The sequence below is a fragment of the Octopus bimaculoides genome, chromosome 1 (genome assembly GCF_001194135.2).
Source record: "Octopus bimaculoides isolate UCB-OBI-ISO-001 chromosome 1, ASM119413v2, whole genome shotgun sequence".
NCBI classification, from domain to species: Eukaryota; Metazoa; Mollusca; class Cephalopoda; order Octopoda; family Octopodidae; genus Octopus; species Octopus bimaculoides.
In genome coordinates this window covers 160,639,080-160,652,834 of record NC_068981.1, presented here as the reverse complement: position 1 = coordinate 160,652,834, position 13,755 = coordinate 160,639,080, and the positions used below count along the sequence as shown (strand labels likewise).

General features: G+C 33.8%; 1 protein-coding gene across 8 annotated transcripts in view; it reads right to left on the bottom strand.

The window, feature by feature from the left end:
- Positions 1–13,755, bottom strand: part of LOC106884416 (mediator of RNA polymerase II transcription subunit 24) — a 51,105-nt gene that overhangs the window by 24,964 nt on the left and 12,386 nt on the right. For 7 of the 8 annotated variants that reach the window (XM_014935782.2, XM_014935786.2, XM_014935787.2 and 4 more), the window contains 4 exons: positions 12,852–12,965; positions 11,045–11,172; positions 9,265–9,459; positions 4,892–4,997 (listed from right to left, as the gene is read on the bottom strand). In XM_014935782.2, coding sequence (XP_014791268.1) covers positions 4,892–4,997; positions 9,265–9,459; positions 11,045–11,172; positions 12,852–12,965 — 543 coding nt within the window. The remainder of the gene's footprint in view (positions 1–4,891; positions 4,998–9,264; positions 9,460–11,044; positions 11,173–12,851; positions 12,966–13,755) is intronic. The other variant, XM_014935788.2, reaches the window with a different exon arrangement.

Sequence of the window (13,755 nt, the reverse complement as noted above, 5' to 3'; positions counted from 1 at the left end):
AAAAATGATTTAAGTCAGAATGTAATGATATTTAATTTAAATGTTAATTTAAGTTCATTATTTTGAAGCAATTTTAATAATTCTTTCTAATATAGGCACAAGGCCAGAAATTAAAGGAGGGGGGGGTTCAGTCGATTACACTGACCCCCCGCCCCCACCAGTATTCAACTAGTACTTATTTTATTGACTCTGGAAGGCTGAAAGAAACGTCCTTGGCAGAATTTGAACTCAGAACATAAAAATAGACGAAATGTTGCCCAGTGTGCTAATGATTCTGCCAGCTCACAACCTTGAAGCAATTTTAATAATAGCAGAATATTTACTGATCAAGAGACTCTATACTTAAAGTGAATTCAGATTTATTTTAAAATTCATTTTGACTGGAAATTTAAGTTTTGACTGATGGTTTATTACCTGAACACTCCTTTTCATTCTTTTTCCTATATAATTATCAAAAAGAAAATGTTACTTCACAGGTGGAATAAGGTGTCAGGTGAAACAAAGTCCCAGTCAAAATGAATTGTATAACATTTAATATTTAAGATGTAATATTTTAATGAACTAGCAAACCTAGCCAAAACTAAAGAACTCATTACCATTATCCACATAAGAACCACACCATCTGAAGTAATTTTATTATCATTATAATTAATATTAACAAGGCAGCGAGCTGGCAAAATCGTTAGCGCACTGGACAAAATGCTCAGAGGCATTTCATCCTTTTGAGGTCAATAAATTAAATACCAGTGAAACACCGGGGGTCGATGTAATCAATTAGTCCCCTCCCCCAAATTTCAGGCTCTGTGCCTATAGTAGAAAGGATTATAATTAATATTATATTTCAATGGAGCTAAAATATGCTGTCAAGCACACATTAGATCCAATATTCTGTTCAGCTTAAAACAAATTTCAATAATTTATTTCAATAGGATTTTCAAATTCCAATATATTTGTTGAAATGAAAATTTCTAAATTTTCTTTAGTCCATACAAAGAAACATACCAAGAGTGCAATGCAATGCAGTGTGTGTGAAAGAGAGAATGTGAGTGTAGTCAGAAGGAAATGGATAGATGTCTGGAACAACAATGAGTGGCTCAAACCAATACATCGCTGGCACTGACATTTTTTACCATCTTTAAGACGTTTTGCAGTCTTAATGTCATTCAGCTGAACATGGGCTCCTATAATGTTCTAATTCTATGGAGTTGTCAAGATTGACAAATGGGAAGTTGAACCACCAACACTTTGTTGTTCCAAAAAGAAAGTCAGACTTGACCCACACAGGATACTTCCACCAAACCTAAGAAAACACTTGAATACATTAAATCTAAAGTATTGTTTTAGAAACAAAATATAAAAATGGTCTGCTTTTCTTTCCACATTTTCCAAATACAAGGTTGGATTTTCCAGCAGTTTTCCATAATCCATGAGGATTGAGGAATCTTAGTCTTTAAAATGGCATCACAATAATGGGATACATTGTGTGTATTATGTGAAAACATTTTACCTTCAAAGTAAACAGGCATGGCTGTGTGGTAAGAAGTTTGCTTCCCAACCACATAGTTCCAGGTTCAATCCCACTGCGTGACACCTTGGGCAAATGTCTTCTACTATAGCCTCAGTCTGATCAAAGCCTTATGAGTGGATTTGGTAGTCAGAAACTGGAAGAACACCCATCGAGTATATGTATGTGTTGTATGTATGTGTGTGTGTATATATATATATATATATATATATATATGAGAAAAAATAAGTTTAAATAGAACAATTCAAACTTTCTGAAGGATCCAAAAAGAGAGAAAAAATAATTTCCAATAAAAAATTCATCATATTCATAAAAATTAGCCAGAGCAAGTACTAAGAATATGAAAATAACAATTGAAAAAATTTGTTATAGGTATAAAGATATATATATATCTATAGATATGTATATACATTTATACATGTATGTGTGTGTGTTTCTGTCTGTAGCGGATCAGCCAAAGAGACAAAGAGAATAAGTACTAGTCCTGGGGTTAATTTTTTCAACTAAAACCCTTTAAAGTGGTGCTCCAGTATGGCTGCAGTCAAATGACTGAAATATATAAAGAATAAAATGCAGTCTCTCTTTCTATGTGTGTGTATATGTTTTGGTTTTTTGACCTTTTACCTGATGAAATGAACACAGATTACATGTAGTATGTTGCAATATTACACAATCATTTCTATTGGTATTCAAATATGTTTGTTTGTGACATATTTCAACTTCTAAAAGAAAATTCACTGCAGTTACCACGGAAAAAGAAAAAAAATCTCTATAATAAAATGTGTAAAAACATCATATCTGTCCAATGCTGCCCCCTATTGGATTCCCAGATGTGTTTCTAGTTCTTTAGCGGTTATCAATGGGAAATACCGAAGAAAGGTAACTCTGGGCAGATTTTAAAGTTGTAGCTTTAACTAAAACACAGTGGGCAACATTGACTAAGTTGTACCATGGGACTGCCAGACCAGAAGAAATTCAACAGTCACCAGCACCAAGCAGTGTTAAGACATAAGCGAACTTTAGGTAAGTTTCTCCATGGTAACTGCAGTGAATTTGTCTTTAGAAGTTGAAATATGTCACAAAGATATTTTAACTCACCTAAAGTTTGCTTGCACCTAAAAACTGCTTGACACTGATACTGCTGAATATACACACACGCCCTCACACACACACATATGGGAGTCTAGCTCTAAAAGAATTTTTCTCAAGGGCACTTTGGTAAAAACATGAAACTATCATTTTTTGTACCAAATTTGATGGTGGAAAAGCAGATTTCATTATCATTTAGAGAATCTATAAATTATATGCTACCATTTGTTATTATATGGCTAGTTAACCTGCAAGAAATAGCAGCCAATTTCTCAAATGACACACTAGTGTCTTTAAAATGGCAAGAACATACTGAACAGTCTGAGATAAACTATATAGACTTGATCCATTGCCTGGCTCCATCTGGCCTTTTGATGTTTTTCACCAAGTTCACTGTTTATAGTATTTGGATCAAATCTTCAGCATGAGGACATGTTCTTCTTTTCCTTCCACTAGTTTCAGAGGCTGTAGAAACAATCATGACATCCTTTTTCATTAAGTGACAGAGAAAAATGTCTGTAAAGGCAGGATGGCCATGGCTAGCATACCAATCATAAGTCTGCTCAACCAGGACTAACCTAGGGCAAAACAACAGCAACTTCACTTTAGTTTCCTTTATCATTAAATTTTCTCATTTACATTGTTCCAAATTAATACATTTACTGCCTTTAGCCAGTGCAAGTAACATAGAAGGGTTAACTACAAGTTATTTTAATACTGTTACCATTTACAACTTATTACCATCATTGTTTTGATGTCCACTTTTCCATGCCTGTCTGGGTCTGATGGAATTTAGTTGAAGTGGATTAATTATGGCATAAAATATACATTATGGTCATGATGACCAACTAAAATCCTACAAAGGCTATGCTCCAGCATGGCTACTGTGCAATGACTGAAACCAATAACAGAATATATATTTTGATGGGATAAACATTGCTAATCTTGTTCTAAGTGTTTTAAAGACAGTTTGATATTTTAAAAATATTTTATAATATCTTAGATCTCATTAATTTTTAATGAAAAAGTAAATTAATATTCAATGTCAGAAATATATTAATAAGTTGTCATGTATGTAGATGTATAAGAAAAAAAATGCAAAGTCATTAGTACCAAAAATATGAGCCTAACAGGGACAAAAATTTAAAATCTAACTAAAATATTTTCTATTAGAATTAGTTAAAAGCCAATGAATCTGTTTATAATCAGATAATATTAAAAAAACAAAGGGTTTTAGAAAGATGAAATAAGGAGAAGAGTAGTTCCGAATGCAGAACTACTAAATGTAAAATATCAAGATAGAGTGTATATTTGTATATTTATGAAAATGTAGATAAGGAAAATAAACATATGGGCAGCAAAAAATAAGTGGGTATATCATCTACCTCAGCAGCAAAGACATTACTAGAATGTGACAGTTAAGTTTCTTAACCTGGCTATAAATAACATTATCCTCTTTCACAAAAACACATCAGAAAATCACTGAAATAAATTACAATAATTATATTTATGTATATATTTCATCATCATAATAACATTTAACGTCCGTTTTCCATGCTGGCATGGGCTGGATGGCTTGACAGGAACTGGCTAGGCCAAGGGTTGCACCAGGTTCCATAGTCTGTTTTGGATGGAAGCCCTTCCTACAGCTAGATGCTGTTCCTAATGCCAACCACTTTATAGAGTGTACTGGGTGCTTTTATATGGCACCCTGCTTTTAGGATCTCAATTTTGTTGTGGTGGGTGGGTCTTGAATACATCAATGTGCCATATATCTCAGTCCTCTGTCATCTCCTTCGTCAGGCTCAGCGTCTTGAGATCAGCCTTCAATACTTTGTCCCAAGTCTTTCTGGGGCTCCCTCTTCCACAACTTGCCTCCACTTTAAGTTATCAGTACTTCTTTACGCAATATACATATATATATTTGCATTTTAATATTTCATTTAGGCATTGCGAAACCAATACCCTGGTATAGAACCCAATATACATATGCTTCAGAATGAAATGTTAATCAAGTACAGAGTGGTAATAAGAAAATGAAATGATAAAGGAATAAACGATTATTTTATGAACTTTCTTAGCTTACAGCTGTTTCTGCTTATAAGATGCACTGGACTCATAGTTGAGTACCTGCATCTTAAAGCAGAAACAGTTGTAAGCTAATGAAGTTTATAAGATAATCATTTATTCCTGTGTCGTCTCATTTTCTTATATGTATATATATATATTTGCATAAAGCTAGTTAAATGAAAAGAAGGAAGAGTAAAGCAGTGGTACCTTGAGAATACTTGTGACTGTAGGCTCAGCTCGTAGAATCAAACTAACACTGGGTTGTGTGTTTGAAACAGCATCCGATGATCTAGGTTTTTGTGTTTCAGAGTTTCTATGAAAAAGAAAAGAAAAAAGACAAACCTTTCCAATCACAAACCAATGTTTTAAGAAATTAAACTGGAATTTACTTGAAAGATAGTTTCTGGAAGAAAAAAAACAACAAAAGAATCATTTGCCTATCACGTTGCCCCCACATGAATTAGAAGAATACACAGTTGCTAAGGCAACAGAGTTTTGGGGGAAAATATCAAAACAAAATTTAATAAAACTTAAACTGTTAAGATTTTCCCAAAATATATATGTCCAGATAGACAGAAAAAATAAGAATCCGTTCTCAGTTTTTCAGCCTCAGATCACATTTATAGACATCTTACATATATATAGCATTTTATTTATATATACACACACACTTACAGTAAAAATCATCATCAATGTCATTTAATTACCATGTTCCATGCTGGTATGGATTGGATAGTTTGACAGGATCTGAAGAATTCAAACACTGCATTGTGCTCCAATGTCTACTTTGGTACAGTTTCTACGGCCCTTTCTAATGCCAATTATTTTACAGTATGTATTGAGTGGTTTTTTCATGCCAGCAACACTACTGAGGTTACCATCCAGTTTGCAAGATTATGAACCCTGAGAGAAAGGATAAGGCTAAGCACTTTATGGATGCAAAACCCTGGGTAACCCTATGAACCAGCCATAACTTGCTCTAAATACTCTACTGATCTATAACTTAGAGTGTGCTTCTCATATGGATTTATGATTTACTGACAATGTATACATATATATATATATTTGGAAGAGAGTGACAAAGACACAGCTTGATAGTGAGACAAGAGTTGGAGAATATTTGTGAGTAGAAGCTTACCTAGCAAGCACATAGAGTTTCAGACGTGCAGTTGGTGGTTAGCACTAGGTGCGTTTTTATCAAGCAAACTTGTTACCAAAAATATGTATTTCAGCTGTGAACATACACACTAGCTTATTTCCAGCCATAGTATATATAGAAGCTCCTATGTTAATTTGTGTAGTGTCATTCAACATGAGTGAACAGTGTCAATTGTAAAATATATTTATGCTATGTAAAGCAGCAGCAGCTTTCGAGTTTTAAGGAGAAAAAATACCGTGTGTGTGTGTTTGTATATATCTAACATGTACACACTTGTCCCAAACCAGGCTGTGTGATGTGTTCTTGAGCAAGACACTTTATTTCACATTACTCCAGTTCACTCAGCTGTAGAAATGAGTTGTAATGTCACTGGTGCCAAGTTGTAACAGCCTTTGTTTTCCCCTTGAATAACATTGGTGGCATTGGAGATGGGAGGCTGGTATGCATGGGCGACTGCTGGTCTTCCATAAACAACCTTACTTGGACTTGTGCCTCAGAAGATAACTTTCTACACACACACACACATGCAATCCCATGGTCATTCATGACTGAAGAGAGTCTTTACCTTACCTTTATCTTTACACTTGTATCAATGGTCATGCTTGTGTGTGAACAGACAACTATGTTCATTCTTCACCCTTACTTATATAAGTATATGTATATATAATATACACATGTGAGTGAATCACCATGCTTGTTATGCCTATACACAAAAATCTGTCAGTTTTTCTTTCTGCTATTCCCCTTTTTCATTTGCCTCCACTCTAGTCAGTGATCTCTGCAAGCAACTATATTGCTTGCTTGACTTTCCATCCTTCTTTTTGTTAAACTTATCAATCTCAACCAAAATCTTCTATTTTCTTCCCCCCAAAGAAAGGCTCTGCCTGAAAAATTAGAATTGCTTAGTACAGAATTTGAAGGTAGTCTGAAAAACTGAAACTACTGAGAAAGGAGAGCAATTTAAAGATATGAGATGTGATCATTATAATAATAATCTTCACCAGCAACTTATAGTTGTGTATCTTTATCATAGGCTTATAGTAAGATTTGGAGAAGTCCTTCTTTTAAAGAAGGACTTCTCCAAATCAGCTCCAATTCAACAGAGGATACCTTTGGTTTTATGATACTAAAACATCTTGATTTCAAATATTCATATCACCTTCTATCACGATTCCATATAAGAAACTTTTAAGTTAGGTCCCAAACTCCAAGTTAATGAATATAATGTTAGTTATTTCATTAAATCTCTCCAAATTCTAAATTATTTTCAGAATTAATTGGAAACTATGGCCTGTATATTTCATTTGAAATATAGCCAGTAAAAAGTTAATGATGAAAATATTCTAGAAAATATACCAGTAGCCAAGTATAACATTCTTCATTAATCAGTTGTTCTTAAATGCATTCCTTCGGTTTTATAATTGCTATCATTGATATTGTGGTACATAAATATTATTTAGAAATCAACATTTAGTCCTGAGCAAATAAATGCAAATGTTTGTTATGTATAAGACAACCAACAAAGTTGGATATCTAAAACAACAGAATGATAAATATAATTGTATAAGAAATAAAAAATACTGAAAAGTTTGTCTGATAGAAAAAGATGAAATGGAGAAGGTTAATGTTCTTATGCTAAAAAAAAAAAAAGAAGTTTACATCTGAAAACAATAGCATATAGATAGATTTAATATATCAAATATAAAAAAAAATCTTTAGTATTCTCTGCTTGCCACAATAGGTTCTAGGATATTTTTCTGTGTGTGTGTGTGTGTGTGAGAGAGAGAGGGAGGGAGAGAGAGAAAGAGATTCTTTCCCTAGCTGTGCAACTTGTTTGAGCAGGACTGAAGATTTTGGTTACTGTTGCTATATAGATGTGCAAAGTGAATTTTACCAGAGCATATCAGGCTTCAAATTTTCAAAACTTCATTGCTGGAGACTGGCAACACAACACTGAATTTTGTGAACTGTGACGTATCTGGCAGTATACTATTTTGATGTGAGTGTTTATGTACTTTGCTTAGACATGATAGAAGTAGCAATAACTTTCAGATGATCTTGTAAGTAGTCTTCTGAAGTTTGGAGGCAACTTGTAACAGCAAAGGCTTTGTTAGTAGTGCAGACTACAATAATGAATAATATTCTTCAGGTTTTAAATAGTAATATAGGGTTTACTACTTTTGTTTCATGGTGCAGCCAGAGCCAATTATGATGTGTGAAATACGGTTTTTTAACACCTGTAAATTATTTTGTCTGCTGAAACAGGAGCATGTACTTATATTAAGTTAAGCATATATTTCATACAAGGAACATATGAATGTGAAGAAGCATAATATTGAAAAAAATAAAGTTACATTGATAGGTACTTTCCAATATTCATTGTTGATAATATACAATATGATTATATTATACTAATAATAATTCATTACACTCTATCAAGTATAGAAAGTATTTGAGACAAAATATTTGTTCATAAATTTTTAATAATATTTTATTGAAGTTTCAATAACCAACACTCACTTACCTATAATTTCTGTGGTAACTGCTCTAAAAAATGGTTGCTCGATCAACAAAATAATATAATACACAAAGAAATAAAAATGAACAACACTCTTAGTACAGTTAAAATGAATAATAATGAAAGCAAATGAGGAAATATTTCAGATCGTCAATTTACCATGTCTTTTGAATATCTCATATGAAAATGAAAAAGAGAATAGATTTATAACCAGGAGCGGTGGTAGATGTAATAACCAGCCTGCACTCAGTGTGTTGGCTAAGTTTTGTGGTTATAAACAGGATATTTCATAGGTATCAGCTTTTAAATTAATCATGACAAACAGAAGAATAATGAAGGTGGCATTCAAATAATGCTACTCTGCAAGCTTGTAGCATCATATATAAAGAGTAAGTAATTGTAAAGATTTACTTGAGTTAATCATTCTGTTAAAATAGTGAATGGCACAATATATATACTCTTTATTGCCAACTACACAATTTAGGATTTTTTTCATATTCATCATCAACATATGTTTTCCCTTGCATTGTAATGATACTCACAAATATGAGAATTTGGAAGTGACTCTATCGGAAAACAAGAGACATTTTAAAACTGGAAACCTTGTAATTCCTGTCCAACCACTCTACCAAATGTGCTATTACCTGGTGTCCTAGTCAAGAGGACAAAAACAATTCCGTTAAAATATTTCCAATCTTAGTTGACCAACAGCACTTGGTAAATTCAATAAGGAACATTTAATATTAGTTAATTTCTTTAAAATTAAAATATTTCCTTGTCAAGCCAAGATGGCAAAAAGCATAATCAAATAATTCATGGATTTATTCACTGAACATCTGTTTAGTAATGGAGAAGATAGAAGATGAATGATAATAATTAACTGTTGCTTAGTTGGGGACTTACATTGAACTCAATAACGGTGCAGGCTGCATAACATCAGTCCCTAGCTCAACAGGGGGGTGTAGAGAGACGGTAAGTGAAAGATGGAGTTTACTGGCCACAGAAACTAACCTGCGTTGCTGCAATTTAGAGCCCTGTATTTCAGTTAGCAAGGAATACTTCTGGCACTCCTTCAACAAAAATGTAACACAGTCACAGCTGCAAAGAGAATTTACAAGTAAAATATAATAACCAGAAAGTAAATGAGATTGTTTTTATACGAACTGCTAAGACAGAGTGAAGATCTAATATTGAAGCATAGTTAATCGAAATAATTAACAAAGGTAAAATAATTTTAATCGCTTATTTTTTGGTGCACACAAAATATGAACTTTACCAAATATGTAATAAATTACTAAAATTTTTAAAAATGGTATTAGTATAAAAAAAAAATTAGAAACATGTGATTATAACCATAAATCACCATTTTATGTCCACTTTTCAATGTTTTTTGGCTGGGTCTTCTTAATTACAATGTCTTACCATTTGTTGCAGTACTTTGAGAGATTTAACCTCTTCAGATTAGCGTTTACCATTTCTTCTCATGTCTTCCTTGTTCTTTCACTTGAATCACCTGTCATCTTCCATATACATCACATGTCCATACCAGCACAGTTTTCTCTCTTGCACAATACATCTATTTCTGCTTACATCCAATCTTCTTTTTTCTCCTCATTTGTGCTCTGTAATTCATGCACCAGTAAACATTATTCACCCAATGTAGTGTGCCTGTTTCTTTTCATTCTGGTCTGCATTCTTCCTCCACATCAAAATGCTTGTAATTCACTTCTATGCACAATTGCATTTGTATACAAAGATAGAATTCTTTTGTTGCCAGAACTTTTCCTCACTCTGGTCGTACTTTGGTTGCAATTCTTTCAGAACATTTACCTCTAATCTTTATTAGATCATCTATGCAATAGCAACTAAAAAATGTTTCTAAGGAAGTTTCTAAGAATTTGAAAGAATATATTTCATGAGTGCTCCTCCTGCTAACTGCTCCAGCACATATACTACATACAAAGTTCTTTTTGCCTCTGTCAGCCTGTTTGTGACCCATTGCATTTCTTGTGCACCTATAGAATACAAGTAGTATGTATTACATAGTTACTACCAATTCCTTTTCTGTATATTGAACATGGCCACATTCTGAATGGTATGAGAATCCTTTCTTCTTTCTTGCTAACTAAAACATTTCTTAGTTTTGCTTCCACATTTGGTATGTACTTCTCTTCTTGTTCACTGGTATCATAGATAGTACACAAAAGAAAAGCTATCTACATGGTCAAATAACTATGCTTCACTGAAATTCTGTACTCCCTCATCTGCCATTATGCTCTGCCTTCTCTTCCTCACCTTTTACAGACTTCTTATATCTAATATATCTAATATACTTAAAATATCTTCTTATCCATTCTTTAATGCACTGAACTATCAACCTTCTTTCATATCTCTGCAGTACTTGAAACTCTAACACTTCAAGCAATAAATTAACAATTTTAATTTCATTCATAATTTTCCATTTAGATTTGTGAGGACTCTGCCTGCCTCTGTTTAAGAAAACTCTTACATTTTACAAAAATGGAAGTACAAATGTTAAAAGACACTAAGCAAATGTTAACACTTTCGAAACTCAAACCTGTACTATGTTATAAACTAAACCACTACTACAAATTGTAGACTTATCAATTTAACTAATGCTTTAGTGCTTATTGTTTTATTCAGTGTAAAATAGCATACTTACTTAAGCCGTAAATCTGTGACATCCAACAAAGGTACATAGCTTAATAGTCTATCAAAACCCAATTCAAGTTCATGAGAAAAGTCCTGGCCGGGCGATTGCCGTTGAATTCGTAATAAAACCTGCGGGAGCTGGTAATGGAAAATTGTCAAATTTAATTATATCACAATTAATTTAAAGATGGGAATAAAAACATAAGATGAATATTTGTCAGAGTTAGTATTTATGAATATCTTTCCAAGCCTACTTCTGCTCTCATTATGGGGATACATTTTTTACTCAATTTTTCCATGCATACCAATGTAGCAACCTCACTTTCCCATTTCTTAGTTTTTTAAGTGTTTAGTTTATCCTACAATATTGCACAAAATATACTACATATTGTAATGAAACTTGGACAAATTTCTTGGACTCCACAAAAGTAGAGTTTGTATCATCTACACACATTGACAAAAGGTTACAGCTGATGGAAAAACAGCCATATGAATACTTTAAGGAGGAATAAAAATAACAACACAAATAAGAACATATCCATATGTTTTGCTAAGAGGAGAAAAATAGTGGAAGATAAGTTCTGTGAGAGTGAGGTTAAATGTATATCACAATCTAAAATAATTCATTTTCCTGATGAGATGTTGAAAGGTATAGGAAAATAACTGTATTGCTGCAATGTTGGTAAGAAGACATTCACTCTGTAATGTAAATTCACAACTAACAAAAGAATTCATAGAGAAGCCATATTGCTGTGATATCAGGGATAAATTGTTCTCTACAATGATTTATTGAGACACAACTACATACATACAGTGAGAAGCCATATCCCTGTGGTGTCTGTGGTAAATAATTCTCTCTTACCATTTTACATGCTGGCATGGGCTGGGCAGTTTGACAGGAGTTGGCAAGGCCAGGATCCACATCATGTTCTATTGTTTGGCATAATTTCACCAGCTGGATGCCCTTCTAAAGCTAGCCACTTTACATAGTGTACTGGGTGCTTTTTGTGTAGCACTAACATCAGTGCTTTTTTCATGGCACCATCATCACCAATAATTTTTTTGTGAAACCAGCACCAACAGTCACCAAGTATCTTGCAAAACAAAAACCCCTCAACTGGGATGGGGGTGGGAGTAGTATTGAGGGAGAGTGGTGTTGTGCCAGTTGTGAGATTTAAAGTATAGAAGAAACAGATATAGGAGTCTTGCTGTAGAGTAGATAAATGGATGTTGTTGTTGTTGTTGGCACTCCGTCGCTTACGACGTTGAGGGTTCCAGTTGATCCGATCAACAGAACAGCCTGCTCGTGAAATTAACGTGCAAGTGGCTGAGCACTCCACAGACGTGTGTACCCTTAACGTAGTTCTCGGGGATATTCAGCATGACACAGAGTGTGACAAGGCTGGCCCTTTGAATTACAGGCACAACAGAAACAGGAAGTAAGAGTGAGAGAAAGTTGTGGTGAAAGAGTACAGCAGGGTTCACCACCATCCCCTGCCGGAGCCTCGTGGAGCTTTAGGTGTTTTCGCTCAATAAACACTCACAATGCCCGGTCTGGGAATCAAAACCGCGATCCTATAACCGCGAGTCCGCTGCCCTAACCACTAGGCCATTGCGCCTCAACAGCTAAATGGATACCCCAGTTGGAAAACAAAGGAGAGTGAGTTAGAGAGGAAGATATATAAAACAGCCAATAATCAATCATAACAATTTGGTTGTTATTTTTAGCAGGTCAAGCCACCACACTACAATCATTGATAACATGGTATAAAGAGAGGTACACAATTTAAAAGATGGAATTAATTAACAACTCTTACTTTTAAGAAAGTAAATGCTGCCCATTTCAGTTCCTCTTGGCCGCCATTGGAATCGATTAGTCCCATAAAGCAGGCTCGCATTAATTCACAGTATAACTTGGCACGATTAAGTTTCTAAAAAAAAAAAACAAACAGAAATATCAAGTAGAATGTGGTAAATTTATTGAATTATATATTAAGCTGAGTATTGACTAACCTACAACAATGTATGAATGGCCTACATTACAGATTTGCATTTTGTGCAAAATGTACTAAAGGGTGCATGACTCAGTAGTTAGGGTGTTGCACTCACAATCTAACGATTGTGATTTCAATTCCTAGACCAGGTGGTGCATTGTGTTCTTGAGCAATACACTTCATCTCGCATTGCTGTGCGATCACTTTGACACCTGGTGTGTGGTACGCAATGCACCTGTTCAGATAATGTCAATTTGATGGAGAGAGTGAGCCAATGTATGGCATGAGCATTTGATCACTATAAACAAATTACTTGTGCAGGTCGTTTGGCAAAAGCTGAATGCTCATCTTCGATGGGAAAGTCTGTCATATTTTCTCATATGTGTATTTTTAATATTAGCAAAGTTAATTAAGTTTATAAAAGTAAACATAAAATTATTGTAGAATCAACAATTTTCTAAATTATGTAACTTAATTAAACTAACAATGGTTATAATGTAAAGATAGAAGTTGAAAAATATCATTTGTATTAAAACAGTGGTTTGCAACCGGGGTCCACGCAACAAAATAGTAAATTGGGGATCCACAATAGTATTTTAAGGGCCCCTGAAAAAAATTTGCTTTAGATCTATGTATTGGTACATATTGCAAGAAACAGCTAGGTTTTTTCTCTCTAATGTTTTATATAGTACAACCAACACAAGTTAATGTGTGAAAAACAAAATAG